This window comes from Dromaius novaehollandiae, unplaced genomic scaffold (assembly GCF_036370855.1).
Source record: "Dromaius novaehollandiae isolate bDroNov1 unplaced genomic scaffold, bDroNov1.hap1 HAP1_SCAFFOLD_216, whole genome shotgun sequence".
Lineage (NCBI taxonomy): Eukaryota > Metazoa > Chordata > Aves > Casuariiformes > Dromaiidae > Dromaius > Dromaius novaehollandiae.
In genome coordinates this window covers 1-23,027 of record NW_026991478.1, presented here as the reverse complement: position 1 = coordinate 23,027, position 23,027 = coordinate 1, and the positions used below count along the sequence as shown (strand labels likewise).

At 72.9% G+C, this 23,027-nt stretch overlaps 1 protein-coding gene across 1 annotated transcript; it reads left to right on the top strand.

Annotated features, from left to right (window-relative positions):
* Nucleotides 1-409: 409 nt before the first annotated feature.
* Nucleotides 410-21,846, top strand: LOC135326767 (liprin-alpha-3-like; the record flags this gene model as incomplete). The annotated part of the gene is given in 16 exon segments (XM_064504533.1): nucleotides 410-705; nucleotides 5,546-5,809; nucleotides 8,514-8,615; nucleotides 9,922-10,086; nucleotides 11,260-11,334; nucleotides 12,289-12,363; nucleotides 13,042-13,284; nucleotides 14,122-14,268; nucleotides 16,603-16,737; nucleotides 18,434-18,517; nucleotides 19,026-19,157; nucleotides 20,295-20,357; nucleotides 20,425-20,504; nucleotides 21,713-21,753; nucleotides 21,756-21,790; nucleotides 21,793-21,846. Coding segments are annotated over 15 exon segments (1,656 nt in total), but the record flags the coding sequence as incomplete, so codon positions are not given.
* Between the last annotated feature and the right edge of the window lie 1,181 nt (nucleotides 21,847-23,027).

Here is a 23,027-nt window from a genome sequence, read left to right as displayed (position 1 = left end):
GGGGTGTGTCAGGGTGACGCATGGCGAGGCGTGTCGGGGTGACGCGTGGGGGTGTGTCGGGGTGACACGCGTGGGGGAGGCGTGTCTGCTTCCATGACAACACACGCGTGGGAGGGGCCCGTCTCCATGGCGACACGGGTGTGTGGGAGGGGCCCGTCTCCATGACGACACGCGCGTGGGAGGAGCCCGTCTCCATGGCGACACACACGCGTGGGAGGGGCCCGTCTCCATGGCGACCCGCGGCGCGGGAGGGGCCCGTCTCCATGGCGACGCGCGTGTCCCGCGCGCCCCCGTCCCCTCCGCCGATGACATCACCCCCGGCAGGCCCCGCCCCCGCGCCCTCCCATTGGCCGCGCCGCCCCGCCGCGCCGCCGCCCGCCTCCTCCCCCCTCCCTCCCCGCGCCGGGGCGGGGCCGCGGCGGCCGCCGGGCCCGCGGCGCGCGCCCATTGGCCGTCGGCGCCGTCCGTCAGCGCTCTCTTAAAGGGGCCGCGGCGGCGGCGGCGGCGGCGGCGCGGGGGGGGGCTCCGCCTGCCCGGGGCGGGCGGGGGGCGGCGGCCGGCGGGGCTCGGGCGGGCCCGGGGCGGCGGCGGGGCCGGAGCGGGCGCGGGGGCGGCGGGGGGCGGCGGAGCGACCCCCGGAGCCCCCTCCCCGCCGGGCGGCCGCCTCCTGCAGCCGGAGCTGCCGCAGCGCCAGCACCAGTCGAGGTAGGAGCCGGGGCCTGCGCCCCCCCCGCCGCCGCCCTGGCCCCCCCCGGCGCCCCCTCCCCTCGCCCCCCCCCCCCGCATCCCGCCCGTGGCACCCGCCTTTCGCATCCCCCCCTGCAACCTTCGCTCTGCCCCCCCACTGCATCCTGCCCGCTGCATCCCCCCGTTGCCCCCCCCACTGTGTCCCCCCCATTGCATCCCCCCCATTGCATCCCCCCATTGCACCCCTATTGCATCCCCCATTGCACCCCCCACTGTGTCCCCCCCATTGCACTCCTATTGCACCCCCCATTGCACCCCTATTGCATCCCCCCATTGCACCCCCCTTGCATCCCTCCATTGCACCCCCCATTGCATCCCTCCATTGCACCCCCCCACTGCACCCCTATTGCATCCCCCCATTGCATCCCCCCATTGCACCCCCACTGCACCCCTATTGCATCCCCCCATTGCACCCCCATTGCATCCCTCCATTGCACCCCCCACTGTGTCCCCCCCATTGCACCCCCCTTGCATCCCTCCATTGCATCCCCCCATTGCACCCCCCATTGCACCCCCCCATTGCATCCCTCCATTGCACCCCCCACTGTGTCCCCCCCATTGCATCCCCCCCATTGCATCCCCCCACTGTGTCCCCCCCATTGCACCCCTATTGCATCCCCCCCATTGCATCCCTCCATTGCATCCCTCCATTGCACCCCCCACTGTGTCCCCCCCCATTGCACCCCTATTGCACCCCCCCACTGCATCCCCATTGCATCCCCCCCCTTGCACCCCCCACTGTGTCCCCCCCATTGCACCCCCCCATTGCACCCCTATTGCATCCCCCCATTGCACCCCCCACTGTGTCCCCCCATTGCACCCCCCATTGCACCCCTATTGCATCCCCATTGCATCCTGCCCATTGCACCCCCCACTGTGTCCCCCCATTGCATCCCCTCATTGCACCCCCCCATTGCATCACCCCCCCGTTGCACCTCCCCATTGCACCCCCCCACTGTGTCCCCCATTGCATCACCCCCCATTGCAGCCCCCCCATTTGCAATCCCGCCTTTGAACCCCCCCCCCCCGCACCTTGTGGCTCCCCCATTGCACCCCTCCCCCCGCATCCTCCCCATTGCCCCCCCTGCCCCCCCATTGCACCCTCATTGCACCCGCGTTGCACCTCATTTACACCCCCATCGCATCCCCATTGCACCCCAGTTTCACCCCACATCACACCCCCCCCATTGCACCCATCACACCCCCCCCCATTGCACCCCCATTGCATCCCCATTTCACCCCCATTGCCCCCCGTTGCACCCTGCGCCCCGGGGCCCTGCACCCCCCCATTTGCCCCCCCCAATTGCCCCTCCAGGCCCTTGTGCCCCCACTGCACCCCCATTGCAGTGCCCCCATGCACTGCACCCCCCCAGTGCCCCCCACTGCACGCCCTGCGCCCCACTGCGCGCAGTGACCCCCAAATACTCACTGCAGCCCAGGCCGGGCGCCCTGCACTGCTCCTGCACTGCACCCACTGCATGCACTGCACCCACTGCATGGCCCGCTGCACCCGCACTGCACGCCCGGCACCTCTCACTGCATCGCCCGCTGTGGGCACTGCCTGCACTGTGCAGCCCGCTGCACCCACGCTGCCTGCGCTGCACCCCACCACCCTGCACTGCACAGCCCGCTGCACCCCTCCCTGCATGCGCTGCACCCCGCTGCGGCCGCCCCTGCCCTCGCTGCACCCGCACTGCAGGCACTGAGCGGCCGGCTGCCCCCCACGCGGCCTGCACTGCACCCACTGCACCCACTGCACCCACCCTGTCCTCCCTGCACCCCTCCCTGCCTGCACTGCGCCCCGGGCCCCTCACTGCCTGCACTGTGCATCGCCCTGCCCCCACGCTGCAGGCACTGCACCCCAGCACCCTCACTGCATGCAGTGTGCACCCCACGGCACCCCAGCACCCTCACTGCATGCAGTGTGCACCCCACGGCACCCCGCACTGCACCCCACGGCACCCCAGCACCCTCACTGCATGCAGTGTGCACCCCACGGCACCCCTCGGCACCCCAGCACCCTCACTGCACCCCAGCACCCCCACTGCATGCAGTGTGTGTCCCACTGCACCCCTCACTGCACCCCAGCACCCTCACTGCACCCCACAGCACCCCTCACTGCACCCCAGCACCCTCACTGCACCCCAGCACCCCCACTGCATGCAGTGCATGCCCCACTGCACCCCACGGCACCCTCACTGCACTCCACTGCACCCCAGCACCCTCACTGCATGCAGTGCATGCCCCACTGCACCCAGCACCCTCACTGCACCCCACAGCACCCTCACTGCACTCCACTGCACCCCGGCACCCTCACTGCATGCAGTGTGCACCCCACGGCACCCCTCACTGCACCCCACGGCACCCAGCACCCGCACTGCACCCCGCACTGCACCCCACGGCACCCAGCACCCCTCACTGCGCCCCGGCCCCGCTTCGGGGTGGCCCCAGCGCGGCCAGCACCCGGGTGGGCAGCACACGTGGGTGGCACTCACGTGAGGGGCCCAGGCGTCCGGGGAGACCTGGGCACCTGGAGGGGGGGGGGACTGTTTGTCCTGGGGGGGGCCCAGGCGTCCGGGGAGACCTGGGCACCTGGAGGGGGGGGGACTGTTTGTCCTGGGGGGGGGCCCAGGCGTCCGGGGGGGGGGTTCCCCCAGGCATGGGGGGGGGTCCCATGCATGTGAGGGCCCAGGTGTCCGGGGTGGGGGGGTCCCAAATGTGTGTGTGGGGGTCCTATGCATGATGGGTCCCACATGTGTATGTGGGGGGGGGTCCCAGGTGCCCGGGGGGTCCCAGGTTTGGGGGGGGTCCCAGGTGTCCCCAGGGGTCTCAGGCATGAAGGGCCCAGGTGCCCGGGGGGGTCCCAGGCATGGGGGGGGCCCAGGTGGGGGGGCTCCAATGCATGGGGGGGGGTCCCAGGCATCGGGGAGGGTCCCAGGTGCCCGGGGGGGCCCCATGCATGGGGGGGGGGGTCCCAGGTGGGGACAGTTCCCAGGTGTCCGGGGGGGGTCCCAGACGGGGGGGGGGGGGGTGTCCCAGGTTGGGGGGCTCCCATGGATGGGGGGTCCCAGGTGTCCAGGGGGGTCCCGGGTGTCCGGGGGTCCCAGGTGTCCGGGGGCTCCCGGGCATGGAGGATTCCAGGTGTGGGGGGGGGGGGTCTCAGGTGTCCGGGGGGGTCCCAGGTGGGGGTCTCCCATGCATGGGGGGCCCCAGATGTCCAGGGAGGGTCCCTGGTGTCCGGGGGGCCCCAGGTGTCTGGGGGGTCCCAGGTGTGGGGGGGTCCCATGTGTGGGGGTCCCAGGCATCCAGGGAGGGTCCTGGGTGTCCCGGGGGGGTCCCAGGTGGGGGGGAGGGTCCCAGGTGTCTGGGTGGTCCCAGGGGGGGTCCCAGGTGGGGGGGATCCTAAATGTCTGGGGGGCTCCCAGGTGTTCGGGGGGTCCCAGGTGTCCGGTGGCCCCAGGTGGGGGGGCTCCCATGCATGGGGGGTCCCAGGTGCCCAGGGAGGGTCCCAGATGTCCAGGGGGGTCCTGGGTGTCCGGGGGGGGGTCCCAGGTGGGGGGGCTCCCATGCATGGGGAGGGTCCCAGGTGTCCGGGAGGGTCCCAGGTGTCCGGGGGGGGGGGTCCCAGGCATCTGAGGGTCCCATGCGTGGGGGGGTCCCAGGTGTGGGGGCTCCTAGATGTCCAGGGAGGGTCCCAGGTGTCCGGGGGTCCCAGGCCGGGGGGTGTCCCAGGTGGGGGGGCTCCCATGCATGGGGGGGTCCACACGTGGGGGCTCCCGGGGGTCCCAGGACTGGGGGGTCCTGGGGGGGGGTTCCCACATGGGGGGGCTCCCAGGGGTCCCAGGCCTGGGGGGGGGTCCCGGGGGGGGGTTCCCACACGCGGGGGCTCCCGGGGGTCCCAGGCCTGGGGGGTCCTGCGGGGGGGTTCCCACACGTGGGGGCTCCCAGGCCTGGGGGGTCTGGGGGGGGTCCCGGGGGGGGGCTCCCACACGTGGGGGCTCCCGGGGGTCCCAGGTATCCAGGGGGTCCCAGGCCTGGGGGGGGGGGGTCCCGGGGGGGGGCTCCCGTGCGTGAGGGGGTCCCACACGCAGGGGCTCCCGGGGGTCCCAGGCCTGGGGGGTCCCGGGGGGGGTTTCCCACACGCAGGGGCTCCCGGGGGTCCCAGGCCTGGGGGGTCCTGCGGGGGGGTTCCCACACGGGGGGGCTCCCGGGGGTCCCAGGTGTCCAGAGGCCCCCAGGCCCGGGGGGGGGGTCCCGGGGGGGGTTCCCACACGGGGGGGCTCCCGGGGGTCCCGGGCCTGGGGGGTCCTGGGGGGGGGGGCTCCCACACGCGGGGTCTCCCGGGGGTCCCAGGTGTCTGGGGGTCCCAGGCCTGGGGGGGGGTCCCGGGGGGGGGTTCCCGCACATGGGGGCTCCCGGGGGTCCCAGGCCTGGGGGGTCCTGCGGGGGGGTTCCCACACGTGGGGGCTCCCAGGCCTGGGGGGTCTGGGGGGGGGTCCCTGGGGGGTTCCCACACGTGGGGGCTCCCGGGGGTCCCAGGTGTCCGGGGGCCGCCAGGCCTGGGGGGGGTGGGGTCCCGGGGGGGTGGGGCTCCCGTGCGTGAGGGGCTCCCACACGCGGGGGCTCCCGGGGGTCCCGGGCCTGGGGGGTCCTGGGGGGGGGGGGCTCCCACACGCGGGGGCTCCCGGGGGTCTCGGGTCTGGGGGGGTCCCGGGAGGGGGGGTTCCGGGGGTCCCCCGTGCGTGGGGGCTGCCCCGCGTGGGACGGCCGGGGGTGACGGCGGCGGGGGCTCCGGCAGGGCCGGCCGCGGCGGCGGCGGCGGCGGCGGCGGGCGGCGATGATGTGCGAGGTGCTGCCCACCATCAGCGAGGGGGGGCGCGGGGGGGCGGCCGACGAGGCGGCGCTGGAGCCGCTCATGGCGCAGATGCTGGCGGAGCGCGAGCGCCTCCTCGACACCCTGCGCGACACCCAGGAGGCGCTGGCGGCCGCACAACTGCGCCTGCGCGGCCTGGCGCACGAGAAGGAGGCGCTGCAGCGGCAGCTCACCGCCGCCCTGCCCCAGGTGATGAGGGGGCGGGGCCTCGAGGGGGCGGGGCCAAGAGGGGGCGGGGCCAAAAGGGGGCGGGGTCACGGGGGGTGGGGAGCTGCACGGCCTGGCGCACGAGAAGGAGGCGCTGCAGCGGCAGCTCACCGCCGCCCTGCCCCAGGTGATGAGGGGGCGGGGCCAAGAGGGGGCGGGGCCAAAAGGGGGCGGGGTCACGGGGGGTGGGGAGCTGCGCGGCCTGGCGCACGAGAAGGAGGCGCTGCAGCGGCAGCTCACCGCCGCCCTGCCCCAGGTGATGAGGGGGCGGGGCCAAGAGGGGGCGGGGCCAAAAGGGGGCGGGGTCACGGGGGGTGGGGAGCTGCGCGGCCTGGCGCACGAGGAGGAGGCGCTGCAGCGGCAGCTCACCGCCGCCCTGCCCCAGGTGATGAGGGGGCGGGGCCTCGAGGGGGCGGGGCTAAAAGGGGCGGTATCACGGGGCGGGACCTAGAGGGGGCGGGGCCTAGGGGGAGCTCCGCCCCCATGCCCATGCTGCAGCAGCAGCTCAGCACTGCCCTGCCCCACGTGATGAGGGGGTGTGGCCTCCAGGGGCGTGGCCTCCAGGGGGCGGGCCCAGGGGCGGGGCCAATGGGAGCTCCGCCCCCGTGCCCATGCGGCAGCTCAGCACCACCCTGCTGCACGTGGGGATGGGGGCGTGGCCAAACAAGGGGCGTGGCTAAGGAGGGGGTGGGGCTAAGGAGGGGCAGGGCCAAGGGGAGCTCCGCCCCCGTGCCCATGCTGCCGCTGCAGCAGCTCAGCGCCGCCCTGCTGCACGTGGGGATGGGGGTGGGGCTAAAAGGGGCGTGGCCAGGGGCGTGGCCGAGGGGAAGCCCCGCCCCCCCGGGCCATGCGGCAGCAGCAGCTCAGCCCTGCCCTGCCCTGGCTTGGACCTGGAGGTGGGGCTTGGTGGGGGCGGGGCTAAAGGGGCGGGGCTAATAGCTGGGCGGGGTTAAGGGAGGGGGCGGGGCTAACGGGGAGCTGGGGAGGGGCAGAGTTAAAGGGAGGGGCGGTGAGGTGGGTGGCCAACACGTGCCTGTGCCCCATGTCCCCCCTGTGTCCCCCCATGTCCCCCCATGTCCCCCATGTCCCCCATGTCCCTCCATGTCCCCCCATGTCCCCCCATGTCCCCCATGTCCCCCCATGTCCCTCCATGTCCCCCCATGTCCCCCCATGTCCCCCCATGTCCCCCATGTCCCTCCATGTCCCTCCATGTCCCCCCATGTCCTCCCATGTCCCCCATGTCCCTCCATGTCCCCCATGTCCCCCATGTCCTCCCATGTCCCCCCATGTCCCTCCATGTCCCCCATGTCCCCCATGTCCCCCATGTCCCCATGTCCCCCCATGTCCCTCCATGTCCCTCCATGTCCCCCATGTCCCCCATGTCCCCCCATGTCCCCCATGTCCCCCATGTCCCTCCATGTCCCCCCATGTCCCCCCATGTCCCCCATGTCCCCCCATGTCCCCCCATGTCCCTCCATGTCCCCCCATGTCCCCCCATGTCCCCCATGTCCCCCATGTCCCTCCATGTCCCCCATGTCCCCCCATGTCCCCCATGTCCCCCATGTCCCTCCATGTCCCCCATGTCCCCCCATGTCCCCCATGTCCCCCATGTCCCTCCATGTCCCCCATGTCCCTCCATGTCCCTCCATGTCCCCCCATGTCCCTCCATGTCCCTCATGTCCCCCCATGTCCCCCATGTCCCTCCATGTCCCCCATGTCCCCCATGTCCCCCCATGTCCCTCCATGTCCCCCCATGTCCCCCCATGTCCCTCCATGTCCCTCCATGTCCCCCATGTCCCCCATGTCCCTCCATGTCCCCCATGTCCCCCCATGTCCCCCCATGTCCCCCCATGTCCCTCCATGTCCCCCCATGTCCCCCATGTCCCCCATGTCCCTCCATGTCCCCCCATGTCCCCCCATGTCCCCCCATGTCCCCCATGTCCCCCATGTCCCTCCATGTCCCCCATGTCCCCCATGTCCCTCCATGTCCCCCATGTCCCCCCATGTCCCCCCATGTCCCCCCATGTCCCTCCATGTCCCCCATGTCCCCCATGTCCCCCCATGTCCCTCCATGTCCCCCCATGTCCCTCCATGTCCCCCATGTCCCCCCATGTCCCTCCATGTCCCTCCATGTCCCCCCATGTTCCTCATGTCCCTCCATGTCCCCCCATGTCCTCCATGTCCCCCATGTCCCTCCATGTCCCTCCATGTCCCCCCATGTTCCTCATGTCCCTCCATGTCCCCCCATGTCCCCCATGTCCCCCATGTCCCTCCATGTCCCTCATGTCCCCCCATGTCCCCCCATGTCCCTCATGTCCCTCCATGTCCCCCCATGTCCCCCATGTCCCCCGTGTCCCTCCATGTCCCTCCATGTCCCTCATGTCCCTCCATGTCCCTCCATGTCCCCCATGTCCCTCCATGTCCCTCATGTCCCCCCATGTCCCCCATGTCCCCCATGTCCTCCATGTCCCCCCATGTCCCCCATGTCCCCCATGTCCCCCCATGTCCCCCATGTCCCCCATGTCCCCCGTGTCCCTCCATGTCCCTCCATGTCCCTCATGTCCCCCATGTCCCTCCATGTCCCCCCATGTCCCCCCATGTCCCCCCATGTCCCTCCATGTCCCTCCATGTCCCCCATGTCCCTCCATGTCCCCCCATGTCCCCCCGTGTCCCTCCATGTCCCCAGGAGTTCGCGGCTCTCACCAAGGAGCTCGGCGCCTGCCGGGAGCAGCTGCTGGAGCGGGAGGAGGAGATCGCCGAGCTCAAGGCCGAGCGCAACAACACCCGGGTGAGGCCACCGCCGCCCTGTCCCCGGTCCCCGCTCCCCTGTCCCCTGTCCCCACGGCCCAGGTCCCCGCGGCCCCGGCCCCCTCCCTCACCGACCAGTCCCCAGCGGCTGCAGGGCTGCCTGGTGTCCCCGATGTCCCCAATGTCCCCAATGTCCCCCGTGTCCCCTGAGCACCTGATTCCCCCTCCCACGTGCCCGGTGTCCCCAATGTCCCCAACGATGTCCCCGTGTCCCCGGGAGGGGGGCCGTGCTTAGGTTCTGGAGCACCTGGAGTGCCCGGTGTCCCCGCTGTCCCCAACGATGTCCCCGTGTCCAGGCTGCTGCTGGAGCACCTGGAGTGCCCGGTGTCCCCGACGTCCCCAACGATGTCCCGTGTCCCCAGCTGCTGCTGGAGCACCTGGAGTGCCCGGTGTCCCCGACGTCCCCAACGATGTCCCCGTGTCCCCAGCTGCTGCTGGAGCACCTGGAGTGCCCGGTGTCCCCGACGTCCCCAACGATGTCCCCGTGTCCCCAGCTGCTGCTGGAGCACCTGGAGTGCCCGGTGTCCCCGACGTCCCCAACGATGTCCCCGTGTCCCCGGCTGCTGCTGGAGCACCTGGAGTGCCCGGTGTCCCCGACGTCCCCAACGATGTCCCCGTGTCCCCGGCTGCTGCTGGAGCACCTGGAGTGCCCGGTGTCCCCGACGTCCCCAACGATGTCCCCGTGTCCCCGGCTGCTGCTGGAGCACCTGGAGTGCCCGGTGTCCCCGACGTCCCCAACGATGTCCCCGTGTCCCCGGCTGCTGCTGGAGCACCTCGAGTGCCCGGTGTCCCCGACGTCCCCAACGATGTCCCCGTGTCCCCGGCTGCTGCTGGAGCACCTGGAGTGCCCGGTGTCCCCGACGTCCCCAACGATGTCCCCGTGTCCCCAGCTGCTGCTGGAGCACCTGGAGTGCCCGGTGTCCCCGATGTCCCCAACGATGTCCCCGTGTCCCCAGCTGCTGCTGGAGCACCTGGAGTGCCTGGTGTCCCCAATGTCCCCAACGATGTCCCCGTGTCCCCAGCTGCTGCTGGAGCACCTGGAGTGCCTGGTGTCCCCGATGTCCCCAACGATGTCCCCGTGTCCCCAGCTGCTGCTGGAGCACCTGGAGTGCCCGGTGTCCCCGACGTCCCCAACGATGTCCCCGTGTCCCCAGCTGCTGCTGGAGCACCTGGAGTGCCTGGTGTCCCCAATGTCCCCAACGATGTCCCCGTGTCCCCAGCTGCTGCTGGAGCACCTGGAGTGCCTGGTGTCCCCAATGTCCCCAACGATGTCCCCGTGTCCCCAGCTGCTGCTGGAGCACCTGGAGTGCCTGGTGTCGCGCCACGAGCGCTCGCTGCGCATGACGGTGGTGAAGCGCCAGGCGCAGTCGCCCGCCGGCGTCTCCTCCGAGGTCGAGGTGCTCAAGGCCCTCAAGTCCCTCTTCGAGCACCACAAGGCCCTCGACGAGAAGGTGACGGGCACCCCGGGGGGCCTGGGGGGACACTGGGGGTCTGGGGGACCCAGGGGACCTGGGGGGGGGGGACTCTGGGGACATCTGGGGCGTCCTGGAGGTCCTGGGTCACCCTGGGGGTCTAGAGAGACCCTGGAGGGCCTGGTGACATCTGAGGTGTCCTGAGGTGACCTGGGGGCCTGGGGACACCCTGGGAGGCCTGGGGACACCTTGGAGGTCCAGGGGACCCAGGGGACCTGGTGGGTCTGGGGCCACCTTGGGGGTCCTGGGGTGACAGTGGGGATCCTGGGGGACCTGGGGATACCTTGGGGGTCCTGGAGGTCCTGGGTGATCCTGGGGGTCCAGGGGGACCCGGGGGGGTCTGGGGTCACCTTGGGGGTCCTGGGGCCACCTTGGAGGTCCTGGGGTGACACTGGGGATCTGGGGGGGCCTGGAGCCACCTTGGGGGTCCTGGGTGATCCTGGGGGTCCGGAGAGACCCTGGTGGGGGTCCTGGTGACATCCGAGGTGTCCTGAGGTGACCTGGGGGGGTCTGGGGACACCCTGGGGGGGGACTGGAAATACCCTGGACATCTGGGGACACCTTGGGGGTCCTGGGGTGACACTGGGGGTCCAGGAGGACCCAAGAGACCTGGAGGGAGAGGGTCTGGGGCCACCTTGGGGGTCCTGGGGGTCCAGGGGGACCCGGTGAGGCCTGGGGACACCTTGGGGACCCTGGGGTGACCCTGAGGGTCTGGGGGGACCTAAGGGACCTAGGGGGGGCATGGTGACACCCAAGGTGTCCTGGGGTGTCCTGGGCGCCTGGGGACACCCTGGGAGGCCTGGGGACACCTTGGAGGTCCTGGGGTGACCCTGGGGATCTGGGGGGGGGGGGGATCTGGGGCCACCTTGGGGGTCCTGGAGGTCCTGGGTGATCCTGGGGGTCCAGGGGGACCCGGGGGGGTCTGGGGACACCTTGGAGGTCCTGGGGTGACCCTGGGGATCTGGGGGGGGGGGGATCTGGGGCCACCTTGGGTGTCCTGGAGGTCCTGGGTGATCCTGGGGGTCCAGGGGGACCCGGGGGGGCCTGGGGTCACCTTGGGGGTCCTGCAGGTCCTGGGGGTCCAGGGGGACCCGGGGGGGGGGTCTGGGGCCGCCCTGGGGGTCCCGGGGGCCGCTGACGCCGTCCCCGCAGGTCCGGGAGCGGCTGCGGGTGGCCCTGGAGCGGGTGGCCGTCCTCGAGGAGGAGTTGGAGGTCTCCAACCAGGAGGTGGGGGGGCCTGGGGGGGGCCGGGCGGGGGGTGCTATGGGGCAGGGCTCCCTGGGGTGGGTGCTATGGGGCAGGGCACCCCGGGGGCAGCTTAGGGTGGGTGCTATGGGGCAAGGGGGCACCCTGGGGTGGACACTATGGGGCGGGGGGGGCATCCTGGGGTGGGTGCTATGGGTCAAGGCACCCTGGGGTCCCCCTAGGACGAGTGCTATGGGGCAGGGGGGAACCCTGGGGCGGGTGCTATGGGGCAGGGGACCACTCTAGGGTGGGTGCTATGGGTCAGGGCACCCCAGGGGCACCCTAGGTTGGGCGCTATGGGGCGGGGCGGGCGCTATGGGGTGGGGCACCCTGGGAACACCCTAGGGTGGGTGCTATGGGTCAGGGCACCCCAGGGCACCCTGGGGTGGGTGCTATGGGGCAGGGGGGAACCCTGGGGTGGGTGCTATGGGGCAGGGGACCACTCTAGGGTGGGTGCTATGGGTCAGGGCACCCCAGGGGCCCCCTAGGACGGGCGCTATGGGGCGGGGCGGGCGCCGTGGGGCGGGCGCTATGGGGCAGGGCACCCTGGGAACACCCTAGGGTGGGTGCTATGGGTCAGGGCACCCCAGGGCATCCTGGGGCGGGTGCTATGGGGCAGGGGACCACCCTGGGATGGGTGCTATGGGGCAGGGCACCTCGGGGGGCCCCTAGGACAGGCGCTATGGGGCAGGGGGGCACCCTGGGGCGGGCGCTATGGGGCAGGGGACCACCCTGGGATGGGTGCTATGGGGCAGGGCACCCCGGGGGCCCCCTAGGACGGGCGCTATGGGGCAGGGGGGCACCATGGGGCGGGTGCTATGGGGCAGGGGACCACTCTAGGGTGGGTGCTATGGGTCAGGGCACCCCGGGGGCCCCCTAGGACGGGCGCTATGGGGCGGGGCGGGCGCCGTGGGGCCGCTGACCCCCTCCCCGCAGTCGCTGGCCCTGCGGGAGCAGCTGGCCCGGCGCCGTTCCGGCCTCGAGGACGCGCCCAAGGACGGCGACCCCCCGGTACGGGGTCATGGGGGGGTCACGGGGGGTCACGGGGGGGTCACAGGGGTCACGGGGGGTCACGCAGGGTCAAGGGGTTCCCATGCCCCGGCCCCTGTGGGGGGGGGGTCAGGGTGTGTGGGGCGGAAGCCGGGGTCGGGGGTCAGAGGTCGGGGTCGTGGCCGGGCTCGGGGTCAAGGTCGGGGTCATGGCCGGGGTCAAGGTCATGGCCAAGGTCAGGGCCGGTTCCTGCATCCCAGGGGCAGCAGCCAAGGGCCAGATGTTGACACCTGCACCGGGGTTGGGGTCTGCGTCGGGGTCCGGCTGAGGCTGGGGGTCAGGCTGGGGGTCAAGGTCATGGCCAAGGTCATGGCCAAGGTCAGGGCCGGTTCCTGCATCCCAGGGGCAGCAGATGAAGTCCAGATGTTGACATCTGCGCCAGGGATGGGGTCTGCGTCGGGGTCCGGCTTGGGCTGGGGGTCAGGCTGGGGGTCAAGGTCATGGCCAAGGTCGTGGCCAAGGTCAGGGCCGGTTCCTGCACCCCAGGAGCATCCCCAAGGCCCAGGTGTTGACACCTGCATGGAAGATGGGGGTCCGCGCCGGGGTCCCTCTCGGGCGGGGGGGTGGCAGCAGCGTCGGCGGGGCCGGGGCGGGGGGGGACGACACACACGGGTGGCGTCTGACCCCCGTGTGACGCAGGCCCCGTCGTCGTCCCCGTCGTCGTCGTCCTCGCCGTCGGCGGGGGGGCCGGAGGGCCGGCGGCGCGAGGGGGAGCTGGAGGCGGCGCTGGGCCGGCAGCGGGCCGAGGTGGCCCAGCTGCGCGAGCGCCTGGCCCTGCTCTGCCGCCAGTTGGCCCAGCTGCAGGAGGAGCTGGCGGCCGCCCACCGCGACCTGGCCAAGGCCCAGGAGGGCGGCGCCAAGCTCCAGCGCGACCTCAAGGAGGTGGGTGCCGCCCGGACCCCCCCCCCCATGCGTGGGACCCCGTCCCCGTCCCCGTCCCCGCGGTGGTCCCGTCCCCAGGGTGACCCAGCCCCACGTCGTCCCATCTCCATGGTGGCCCCATCCCCGTGGTGGCCCCGTCCCCACGTCGTCCCATCCCCATGGTGGCCCCGTCCCCATGTCGTCCCATCCCCACGTCATCCCATTTCCATGGTGGCTCCATCCCCGTGGTGGCCCCATCCCCACATCGTCCCATCTCCATGGTGGTCCCATCCCCATGGTGGCCCTGTCCCCATGTCATCCCATCCCCACACCATCCTGTCCCTGTGGTTGCCCCATCCCCACGTCGTCCCATCTCCATGGTGGCTCCATCCCCGTGGTGGCCCTGTCCCCACATCGTCCCATCCCCATGGTGGCCCCATCCCCACGTCATCCCATCCCCATGTCATCCTATGTCCATGGTGGCCCCATCCCCAGGGTGACCCATCCCCACATCGTCCCATCCCCATGGTGGCCCCATCCCCATGGTGGCCCCGTCCCCACATCGTCCCATCTCCATGGTGGCCCTGTCCCCATGGTGGCCCTTTCCCCACCTTGTCCCCATCCCCATGTCATCCCATTGCCATGGTGGCCCTGTCCCCACGTTGTCCCCATCCCCATGTCGTCCCATCCCCACATCGTCCCGTCCCCACGTCGTCCCATCCCCATGGTGGCCCCGTCCCCAGGGTGGCCCCGTCCCCACGTCCTCCCCATCCCTGCCTCCCCGCGGCCCCCCCGTGGCGTCCCCATCCCCGCGGCCCCCCCGTCCCCGCGGCCCCCACGTCCCCCCCGTCCCCGCAGGCGCTGGCGCAGCGGGAGGACATGGAGGAGCGCATCACCACGCTGGAGAAGCGCTACCTGAGCGCCCAGCGCGAGGCCACCTCCCTGCACGACGCCAACGACCGCCTGGAGAACGAGCTGGCCAGCAAGGACTCCCTCTACCGCCAGGTGGGACCCCCCCCGGGACCCCCCCGGTGCCCCGGGACCCCCCCGGCGCCCCTGGGACCCCCTGGGACCCCCCAGGAGACCCTGGGACCCCCTGGAACCACTCAGCAGCCCTGGGACCCCCCAGCACTCCCGGGACACCCCCGGGACCTCCTGGGACCCGTGGGACCCCCCAGCACCCGTGGGACCCCCTGGGACCCCCCAGGACTCATGGGACCCCCTGGCACCCATGGGACCTCTCGGGACCCCCCAGGAGACCCTGGGACCCCCTGGAACCACTCAGCAGCCCTGGGACCCCCCGGGACCTCCTGGGATCCATGGGACTCCCTGGGACCCCCTGGGACCCCCCAGCACCCGTGGGACACCCTGACACCCATGGGACCTCTCGTGACCCCCCAGGAGACCCTGGGACCCCCTGGGACCACTCAGCAGCCCTGGGACCCCTCAGCACTCCTGGGACACCCCCGGGACCTCCTGGGACCCGTGGGACCCCCCAGCACCCGTGGGACACCCTGACACCCATGGGACCTCTCGGGACCCCCCAGGAGACCCTGGGACCCCCTGGGACCACTCAGCAGCCCTGGGACCCCCCAGCACTCCCGGGACACCCCAGGACCTCCTGGGACCCGTGGGACCCCCCAGCACCCGTGGGACCCCCTGGGACCCCCCAGGAGACCCTGGGACCCCCTGGGACCACTCAGCAGCCCTGGGACCCCCCAGGACCTCCTGGGACCCATGGGACCCCCTGGGACCCCCTGGCAGCCATGGGACCCCCCCCGGCGCCCCTGGAATCCCCCCAGCACCCGTGGGACCCCCTGGGACCCCCCAGGACTCATGGGACCCCCCAGGACCTCCTGGGACCCGTGGGACCCCCTGGGACCCCCCAGCACCCATGGGACCCCCCCGGCACCCATGGGACCTCTCGGGACCCCCCAGGAGATGCTGGGACCTGTGGGACCTCCTGGGTCACCCTGGGACCTTCTGGGACCCATGGGACCCCCTGGGACCCCCCCCAGGACTCATGGGACCCCCCAGCACCCCCAGGACCCCGGCACCCCCGTGCCGCATGGTGGCATCCCCATGTCCCACGGTGACGTCCCCGTGCCCCATGTTGATCCCCCTGCACCCGTGGTGACATCCCTGCACCCCAGGGTGACATCCCTGTCCCTGTGCCCCCCGAGGTGACGTCCCCCTGCCCACCGGGGTGACGTCCCCATCCCCGTGCCCCCCGGGGTGACGTCCCTGTCCCCGTGCCCCCCGCGGTGACGCCCCCCCCGTGCCCCCCCAGAGCGAGGAGAAGGGCCGGCAGCTGCAGGAGTGGCGTCCCCATGCCCCCCGCGGTGACGTCCCCTTGCCCCCCGCGGTGACGTCCCCGTCCCCGTGCCCCCCGGGGTGACGTCCCCGTCCCCGTGCCCCCCGGGGTGACGTCCCTGTCCCCGTGCCCCCCGGGGTGACGCGCCCCCCCCCCGTGCCCCCCCAGAGCGAGGAGAAGGGCCGGCAGCTGCAGGAGTGGCGTCCCCATGCCCCCCGCGGTGACGTCCCCTTGCCCCCCGGGGTGACGTCCCTGTCCCCATGCCCCCCGGGGTGACGTCCCTGTCCCCGTGCCCCCCGGGGTGACGCGCCCCCCCCGTGCCCCCCCAGAGCGAGGAGAAGGGCCGGCAGCTGCAGGAGTGGCGTCCCCATGCCCCCCGCGGTGACGTCCCCCTGCCCACCGGGGTGACATCCCTGTCCCCGTGCCCCCCGGGGTGACGTCCCCGTCCCCGTGCCCCCCGGGGTGACGTGCCCCCCCCCGTGCCCCCCCAGAGCGAGGAGAAGGGCCGGCAGCTGCAGGAGTGGCGTCCCCATGCCCCCCGCGGTGACGTCCCCATGCCCACCGGGGTGACATCCCTGTCCCCGTGCCCACCGGGGTGACGTGCCCCCCCCGTGCCCCCCCAGAGCGAGGAGAAGGGCCGGCAGCTGCAGGAGTGGCGTCCCCATGCCCCCCGCGGTGACGTCCCCCTGCCCACCGGGGTGACATCCCTGTCCCCGTGCCCCCCGGGGTGACGTCCCCGTCCCCGTGCCCCCCGGGGTGACGTGCCCCCCCCCGTGCCCCCCCAGAGCGAGGAGAAGGGCCGGCAGCTGCAGGAGTGGCGTCCCCATGCCCCCCGCGGTGACGTCCCCATGCCCCCCGGGGTGACATCCCTGTCCCCGTGCCCACCGGGGTGACGTGCCCCCCCCGTGCCCCCCCAGAGCGAGGAGAAGGGCCGGCAGCTGCAGGAGTGGCGTCCCCATGCCCCCCGCGGTGACGTCCCTGTCCCCGTGCCCCCCGGGGTGACGCGCCCCCCCGTGCCCCCCCAGAGCGAGGAGAAGGGCCGGCAGCTGCAGGAGTGGCTGGCCGACGCCAAGGCCAAGCTCCAGCAGACGCTGCAGAAGGCCGAGACCCTCCCCGAGATCGAGGCCCAGCTGGCCCAGAGGGTGGCCGCCCTCTCCAAGGTGCCCGGGGGGGGCGCGGGGGGGGGACAGGGGGGGCTACTGCCCTCTCCAAGGTGCCCGGGGGGGCGCGGGGGGGGCACGGGGGGGGCTACCGGGGGGGCAGGGGGGGCTACCGACCTCACCAAGGGGGGCAGGGGGGGCTACTGCCCTCTCCAAGGTGCCCGGGGGGGGCGCGGGGGGGCCACGGGGGGGGAGGGGGGGCTACTGCCCTCTCCAAGGTGCCCGGGGGGGCACGGGGGGGGGCACGGGGGGGCGGGGGGGGCTACCGACCTCACCAAGGGGGGCAGGGGGGGCTACTGCCCTCTCCAAGGTGCCCGGGGGGGGCATGGGGGGGGACAGGGGGGGCCACAGGGGGGGCTACTGCCCTCTCCAAGGGGCACGGGGGGGGCAGGGGGGGCTCCTGGGGGGCTACCAACCTCCCTAGGTGGGCTGGGGGGGCTACCAGGAGGCTGGGGGGGGCTCCCAGGGGTCATGGGGGGCTACCAAGGAGGTTATGGGGGGCTTCGGGGGGGGTCGCTGCTCACCAAGGTGTCCCCACCCGTCCCACGTCTCCGTCGTCCCCCGTGTCCCCGTCTCACCCCGCGTCCCCGCCCGACCCCGTCCCCAATCCCTCTGTGTCCCCATCGGTCCCCTGGGGCTCCATGGCCCCACCCATCCCCGTGTCCCCGTGGGTCCCCGTGTCCCCATGTCCCCACCCATCCCCGTGTCCCCACCCATCCCCGTGTCCCCGTGGGTCCCCGTGTCCCCATGTCCCCACCCATCCCCGTGTCCCCATGGGTCCCCATCCATCCCCGTGTCCCCATGGGTCCCCATGTCCCCATGTCCCCACCCATCCCCGTGTCCCCGTGGGTCCCCGTGTCCCCATGTCCCCACCCATCCCCGTGTCCCCATGTCCCCATCCATCCCCGTGTCCCCATGGGTCCCCGTGTCCCCATGTCCCCACCCATCCCCGTGTCCCCGTGGGTCCCCGTGTCCCCATGTCCCCACCCATCCCCGTGTCCCCATGTCCCCATCCATCCCCGTGTCCCCATCCGTCCCCGTGTCCCCATCTGTCCCCATGTCCCCATGTCCCTGTTGGTCCCTGTGTCCCCATCCATCCCCATGTCCCCATCCGTCCCCATGGGTCCCCATGTCCCTGTTGGTCCCCACGTCCCCACCCATCCCCACGTCCCCATGGCTACCCATCATCCCTGGTGTCCCCGCTGTCCCTGCTGTCCCTGTCATCCCCATCGTCCCCATTGTCCCCCGTGTCCCCGTGGTCCCCATCATCTCTGTCGTCCCCGTGGTCCCCGCTGTCCCCGCTGTCCCCATCATCCCTGGTGTCCCCGCTGTCCCTGCTGTCCCCACTGTCCCTGTCATCCCCGCTGTCCCCGTCACCCCTGTCGTCCCCGTCACCCCTGTTGTCCCCACTGTCCCCGGTGTCCCTGTTGTCCCTGCCATCCCCGTGTCCCTGCTGTCCCTGTCATCCCCACTGTCCCCGTCATCCCCACTGTCCCCACTGTCCCCGGTGTCCCTGTCATCCCCGGTGTCCCTGGTGTCCCCGCATCCCCGGTGTCCCTGCCGTCCCCACCGTCCCTGCCATCCCCGTGTCCCTGCTGTCCCCGTCGTCCCCACTGTCCCCGTCGTCCCCACTGTCCCCGCTGTCCCCGGTGTCCCTGTCATCCCCGGTGTCCCCGCGTCCCCGGTGCCCGCGCAGGCGGAGGAGCGCCACGGGAACTTCGAGGAGCGCCTGCGGCAGCTCGAGGCCCAGCTGCAGGAGAAGAACCAGGAGCTGCAGCGGGTGCGGGGCCGGGGGGGCCCGGGGGGGGGCCCGGGGGGGCCCTGAGGCTTTGGGGGGGGTCTCGGGGGAACCTGGGGGGTGCATGAGGGTTTGGGGGGTCCTGGGGGGGGTCCCAGGAGGTGTTGGGGTCCCTGGGGACCCTTGGGGGGTCCCTGGGAGACCTTGGGGGGGTCCGGGGGGGTCCCAGGAGGTGTTGGGACCCCTTGGGGGGGTCCTGCGGGTCCCTGGGGGGGTCCCAGGAGGTGTTGGGGTCCCTGGGGACCCTTGGGGGGGTCCCTGGGAGACCTTGGGGGGGTCCGGGGGGGTCCCAGGAGGTGTTGGGACCCCTTGGGGGGGGTCCTGGAGCTCCCTGGGGGGGTCCCAGGAGGTGTTGGGGGCCCTGGGAGACCCTGGGGGGGTCCAGGGTCTCCCTGGGGGGGTCCCAGGAGGAGTTGGGGGCCCTGGGGGGGGTCCCCGGGGTTTTGGGGGTCCCGGGGGGGTCCCCACGCCCCCGTCCCCCCCCCCGCAGGCCCGGCAGCGGGAGAAGATGAACGACGAGCACAACAAGCGGCTCTCGGAGACCGTCGACCGGCTCCTGTCCGAGTCCAACGAGCGGCTCCAGCTGCACCTCAAGGAGCGCATGGGCGCCCTCGAGGAGAAGGTGCTGCCCGGGGGGGCCGGGGGGGCCCGGGGGGGTCCTGAGGGGGCCTGGGGGGGTCCTAGGGGGTCCCTAAGGGGGTCTTGGGGGGCCTGGGGGGGTCCTAGGGGGTCCTGGGGGTCCCTAGGGGGGTCTCGGGGGGGCCTGGGGGGACTGGGGGGTCCTGGGGGGTCCTGTGGGTCCTAAGGGGGTCTTGGGGGGCCTGGGGGGGTCCTAGGGGGTCCTGGGGGTCCCTAGGGGGGTCTTGGGGGTGCCTGGGGGGGCTGGGGGGTCCCTTGGGGGGTCCCTAAGGGGGTCTCGGGGGGGCCTGGAGGGGTCCTGGGAGGGTCCTAGGGGTCCAGGGAGGTCATGAAGGGGTCCTGGGGGTCCTGGGGGGCCTTGGGGGGTCCTGAGAGGGCCTGGGCGGTCCTGAGGGGGTCTGGGGGTCCCTAGTGGGGTCCTGGGGATGCCTAAGGGGGTCTTGGGGGGGCCTGGGAGGCTCCTGGGGACAGCTGGGGGGGGTTGGAGGGCCTGGAGTGGGGCCTGGCTCCCTGGGGGTCCTGGGGAGTCCTGGGGGCCTGAGAGGTCCTGGGGGGTCCTGGGAGGGTCTTGAGAGGGCCTGGGGGTTCCTAAGGGGGTCTGGGGCGGCCTGGGGGTCCCAGGGAGGTCCTGAGGGGTCCAGGGGGCCTGGGAGGGTCCCAGGGGGAGTATGGGGGGGCCTGGGGGTCACGAGGGGTCCGGGGAGGTCGTGAAGGGGTCCTGGGGGGTCCCTAGGGGGGTCTTGGGGGGGCCTGGGGGGGCCTGGGAGGGTCCTAGGAGGGTCCTGAGGGGGTCTGGGGGTCCCTGGGGGGGTCCTAGAGAGGTCCTGGGGGGCCTGGGAGCCTCCTGAGGGGGGCTGGGGGTGCAGGGGTCCTGGGAGGGTCCTGGGGGGGGGCTGGGGGGCTTCTGGTGGGTCCTGGGGGTCCCAGGATGCCGGGGGGGGCTCCAGGGGGTCTGGGGGGGGTCTGGGGGCACCCTCGGGGAGAGGGCAGGCAGCCTGGGGGGGGGTGCAGGAGGGTCTGGGGGTCCCTGGGGAGGCTGAAAGGGTCTGGGGGGGGTCAGAGGTGTCCGGGGGGGGTCCTCGGCCCTGCCAGCCCCCCCAACCCGCCCCGGCCCCCCCAGAACTCGCTGAGCGAGGAAATCGCCAACATGAAGAAGCTGCAGGACGAGCTGCTGCTCAACAAGGTACCGGAGGGGGGGTCTGGGGGGGCTCGGGGGGGGCCCGGACCCCCCCTCACCCCCGGCCCCCCAGGAGCAGCTCCTGGCCGAGATGGAGCGCATGCAGATGGAGATCGACCAGCTCCGCGGCCGCCCCGGCTCCTCCTACTCCAGGTAGGGGGGCCGGGACCCCCCCCGTGGCTCCAGGGACCCCCAGGACCCCCCTGAACCCCCCAGGACCCCCCCCAGGGCCGTGGGACCCACCCATGGCCCCAGGGACCCCCCGGACCCCCCCAGGCCCTGGGACCCCCCCCCAAACTCCCCATGGCCCTGGGACCCCCCTGGGACCCCCCCAGGGTCCTGGGACCCCCTGACCCCCCAAACCCCCCCGGGACCCCCCGGGATCCCCCCAGGGCCCTGGGACCGCCCTGACCTCCCTGAACCCCCTGGGACCCCCCAGGGCCATGGGACCCCACCAGACCCCCCATGGCCCCAGGGACCCCCTGGGACCCCCCCAAGGCCCTGGGACCCCCTCGAACCCCCCAAGGGCCCTGGGACCCCCCGGGACCCCCCCAAGGCACTGGGACCCCCAACCCCCCCAGGGCCCTGGAAGCCCCCCAGGACCCCAGGACCCCCCAGGACCCCAGGGACCCCCTGGGACCCCCCCAGGGCTCCAGGACCCCCCCAAGGCCTCTGGGACCCCTTGGGACCCCCCAGGACACCCCCAATGTCCCCCCTATTGCCCCAGGCCCCCCAGGCGCCCCCAGCACCCCCTATTGCCCCAGGGCCCCCCCCAGGGCACCCCGGCACCCTCCTATTGCCCCAGGACCCCCCAGAACCCCCCAGGGCCCCCCAGGACCCCCCCAGCACCCCCCTATTGCCCCAGGGCCCCCCCAGGACCCCCAGGACCCCCCCAGCACCCCCGTATTGCCCCAGGACCCCCCAGCACCCCCAGGACCTCCCCAGCACCCCCCTATTGCCCCGGGGCCCCCCAGGACCCCCAGGACCCCCCAGGACCCCCCATGGCCCCAGGGACCCCCTGGGACCCCCAGGACCCCCCCAGCACCCCCCTATTGTCTCAGGCCCCCCCCAGGCCCCCCAATACCCCCCTATTGCCCCAGGCCCCCCCCAGGCCCCCCCCAGGCCCCCCCAGCACCTCCTTATTGCCCTAGGGCCCCCCAGGCCCCCCCAACACCCCTCTATTGCCCCAGGCCCCCCCCCAGGCCCCCCCAGCACCTCCCTATTGCCCCAGGGCCCCCCCAGGACCCCCCGGACCTCCCCAGCACCCCCCTATTGCCCCAGACCCCCCTCTCGGCCCCCCCGTGACGCCATGTGTGGGGGGCCGGGGGGGTCCGTGCCCCCTGTCCCCCCCCCGCCCCCAGGTCCCTGCCGGGCAGCGCCCTGGAGCTGCGGTACCCCCCCGCCGGGGGGCCCCCCTGGAGCCCTACGGCCCCGGCGCCCCCCCCCGGCGCCCCGCAAGGGCCGCTGGGCCCCCCCCAAGGACGAGGCCGCCAAGGTGGGGGCGCGGGGGGGTCCTGGGGGGTCTGGGGGTGTTGGGGGGCTCCTGGGGGGGTCTGGGGGCTCTTGGGGGGGCGGGGGGGCTCCTGGGGGGTGTTGGAGGCTCCTGGGGGGTTTAGGGGGGTCTGGGGGTGTCGGGGGGCTCCTGGGGGGGCTTGGAGGGTCCGGGGGGGTCTTGGGGGGCTCTTGAGGGGGGGTTGGGGGTCCAGATGGGCTCTAGGGGGGTGTTGGGGGCATCTGGGGGGGTTTAGGGGGTCTGGGGGTGTTGGGGGGCTCCTGGGGGGGCTTGGGAGGTGCTGGGGGGGGTCTTGGGGGCTCTTGAGGGGGGTTGGGGGTCCAGATGGGCTCTAGGGGGGTGTTGGGGGCATCTGGGGGGGTTAGGGGGGTCTGGGGGTGTTGGGGGGCTCCTGGGGGGCTTGGGGGGCTCTTGCAGGGTCTGGGGGCTCCTGGGGGTGTTGGGGGGCAGTCGGGGGGGCGGGGGGGGCTGTGGCGGTGTCCGTCTGTCGGGGCCGTGCTCTGACCGTGTCTCTGTCCCCACCTCTGTCCCTTGTCCTGTCCCTTGTCCTGTCCCTGTCCCCATCCCTGTCCCCATCCCTGTCCCCCACCCCATCTTCATCTTCATCCTCATCCTCATCCCATCGCTGTCCCATCCCTGTCCCTTGTCATGTCACTTGTCCTGTCACTTGTCCTGTCCCTGTCCCCATCTCTGTCCCCACCCCATCTTCATCTTCATCCTCATCCTCATCCATCGCTGTGCCATCCCTGTCCCTTGTCCTGTCCCTTGTCCTGTCCTGGTCCCCATCCTGTCCCCATCCCTGTCCCCACCCCATCTTCATCTTCATCCTCATCCTCATCCCATCGCTGTGCCATCCCTGTCCCTTGTCCTGTCACTTGTCCTGTCCCTGTCCCCCTCCCTGTCCCCATCCCTGTCCCCACCCCATCTTCATCTTCATCCTCATCCTCATCCCATCACTGTCCCATCCCTGTCCCTTGTCATGTCACTTGTCCTGTCCTGGTCCCCATCCTGTCCCCATCCCTGTCCCATCTTTGTCCCCATCCCCATCCCATCCCTGTCCCTTGTCGTGTCCCTTGTCCTCTCCTGGTCCCCGTCCCCCTCCCTGTCCCATCCCCATGCTCATCCTCATCCTCATCCTTACTCTTGTCCCATCCCCATTCCCT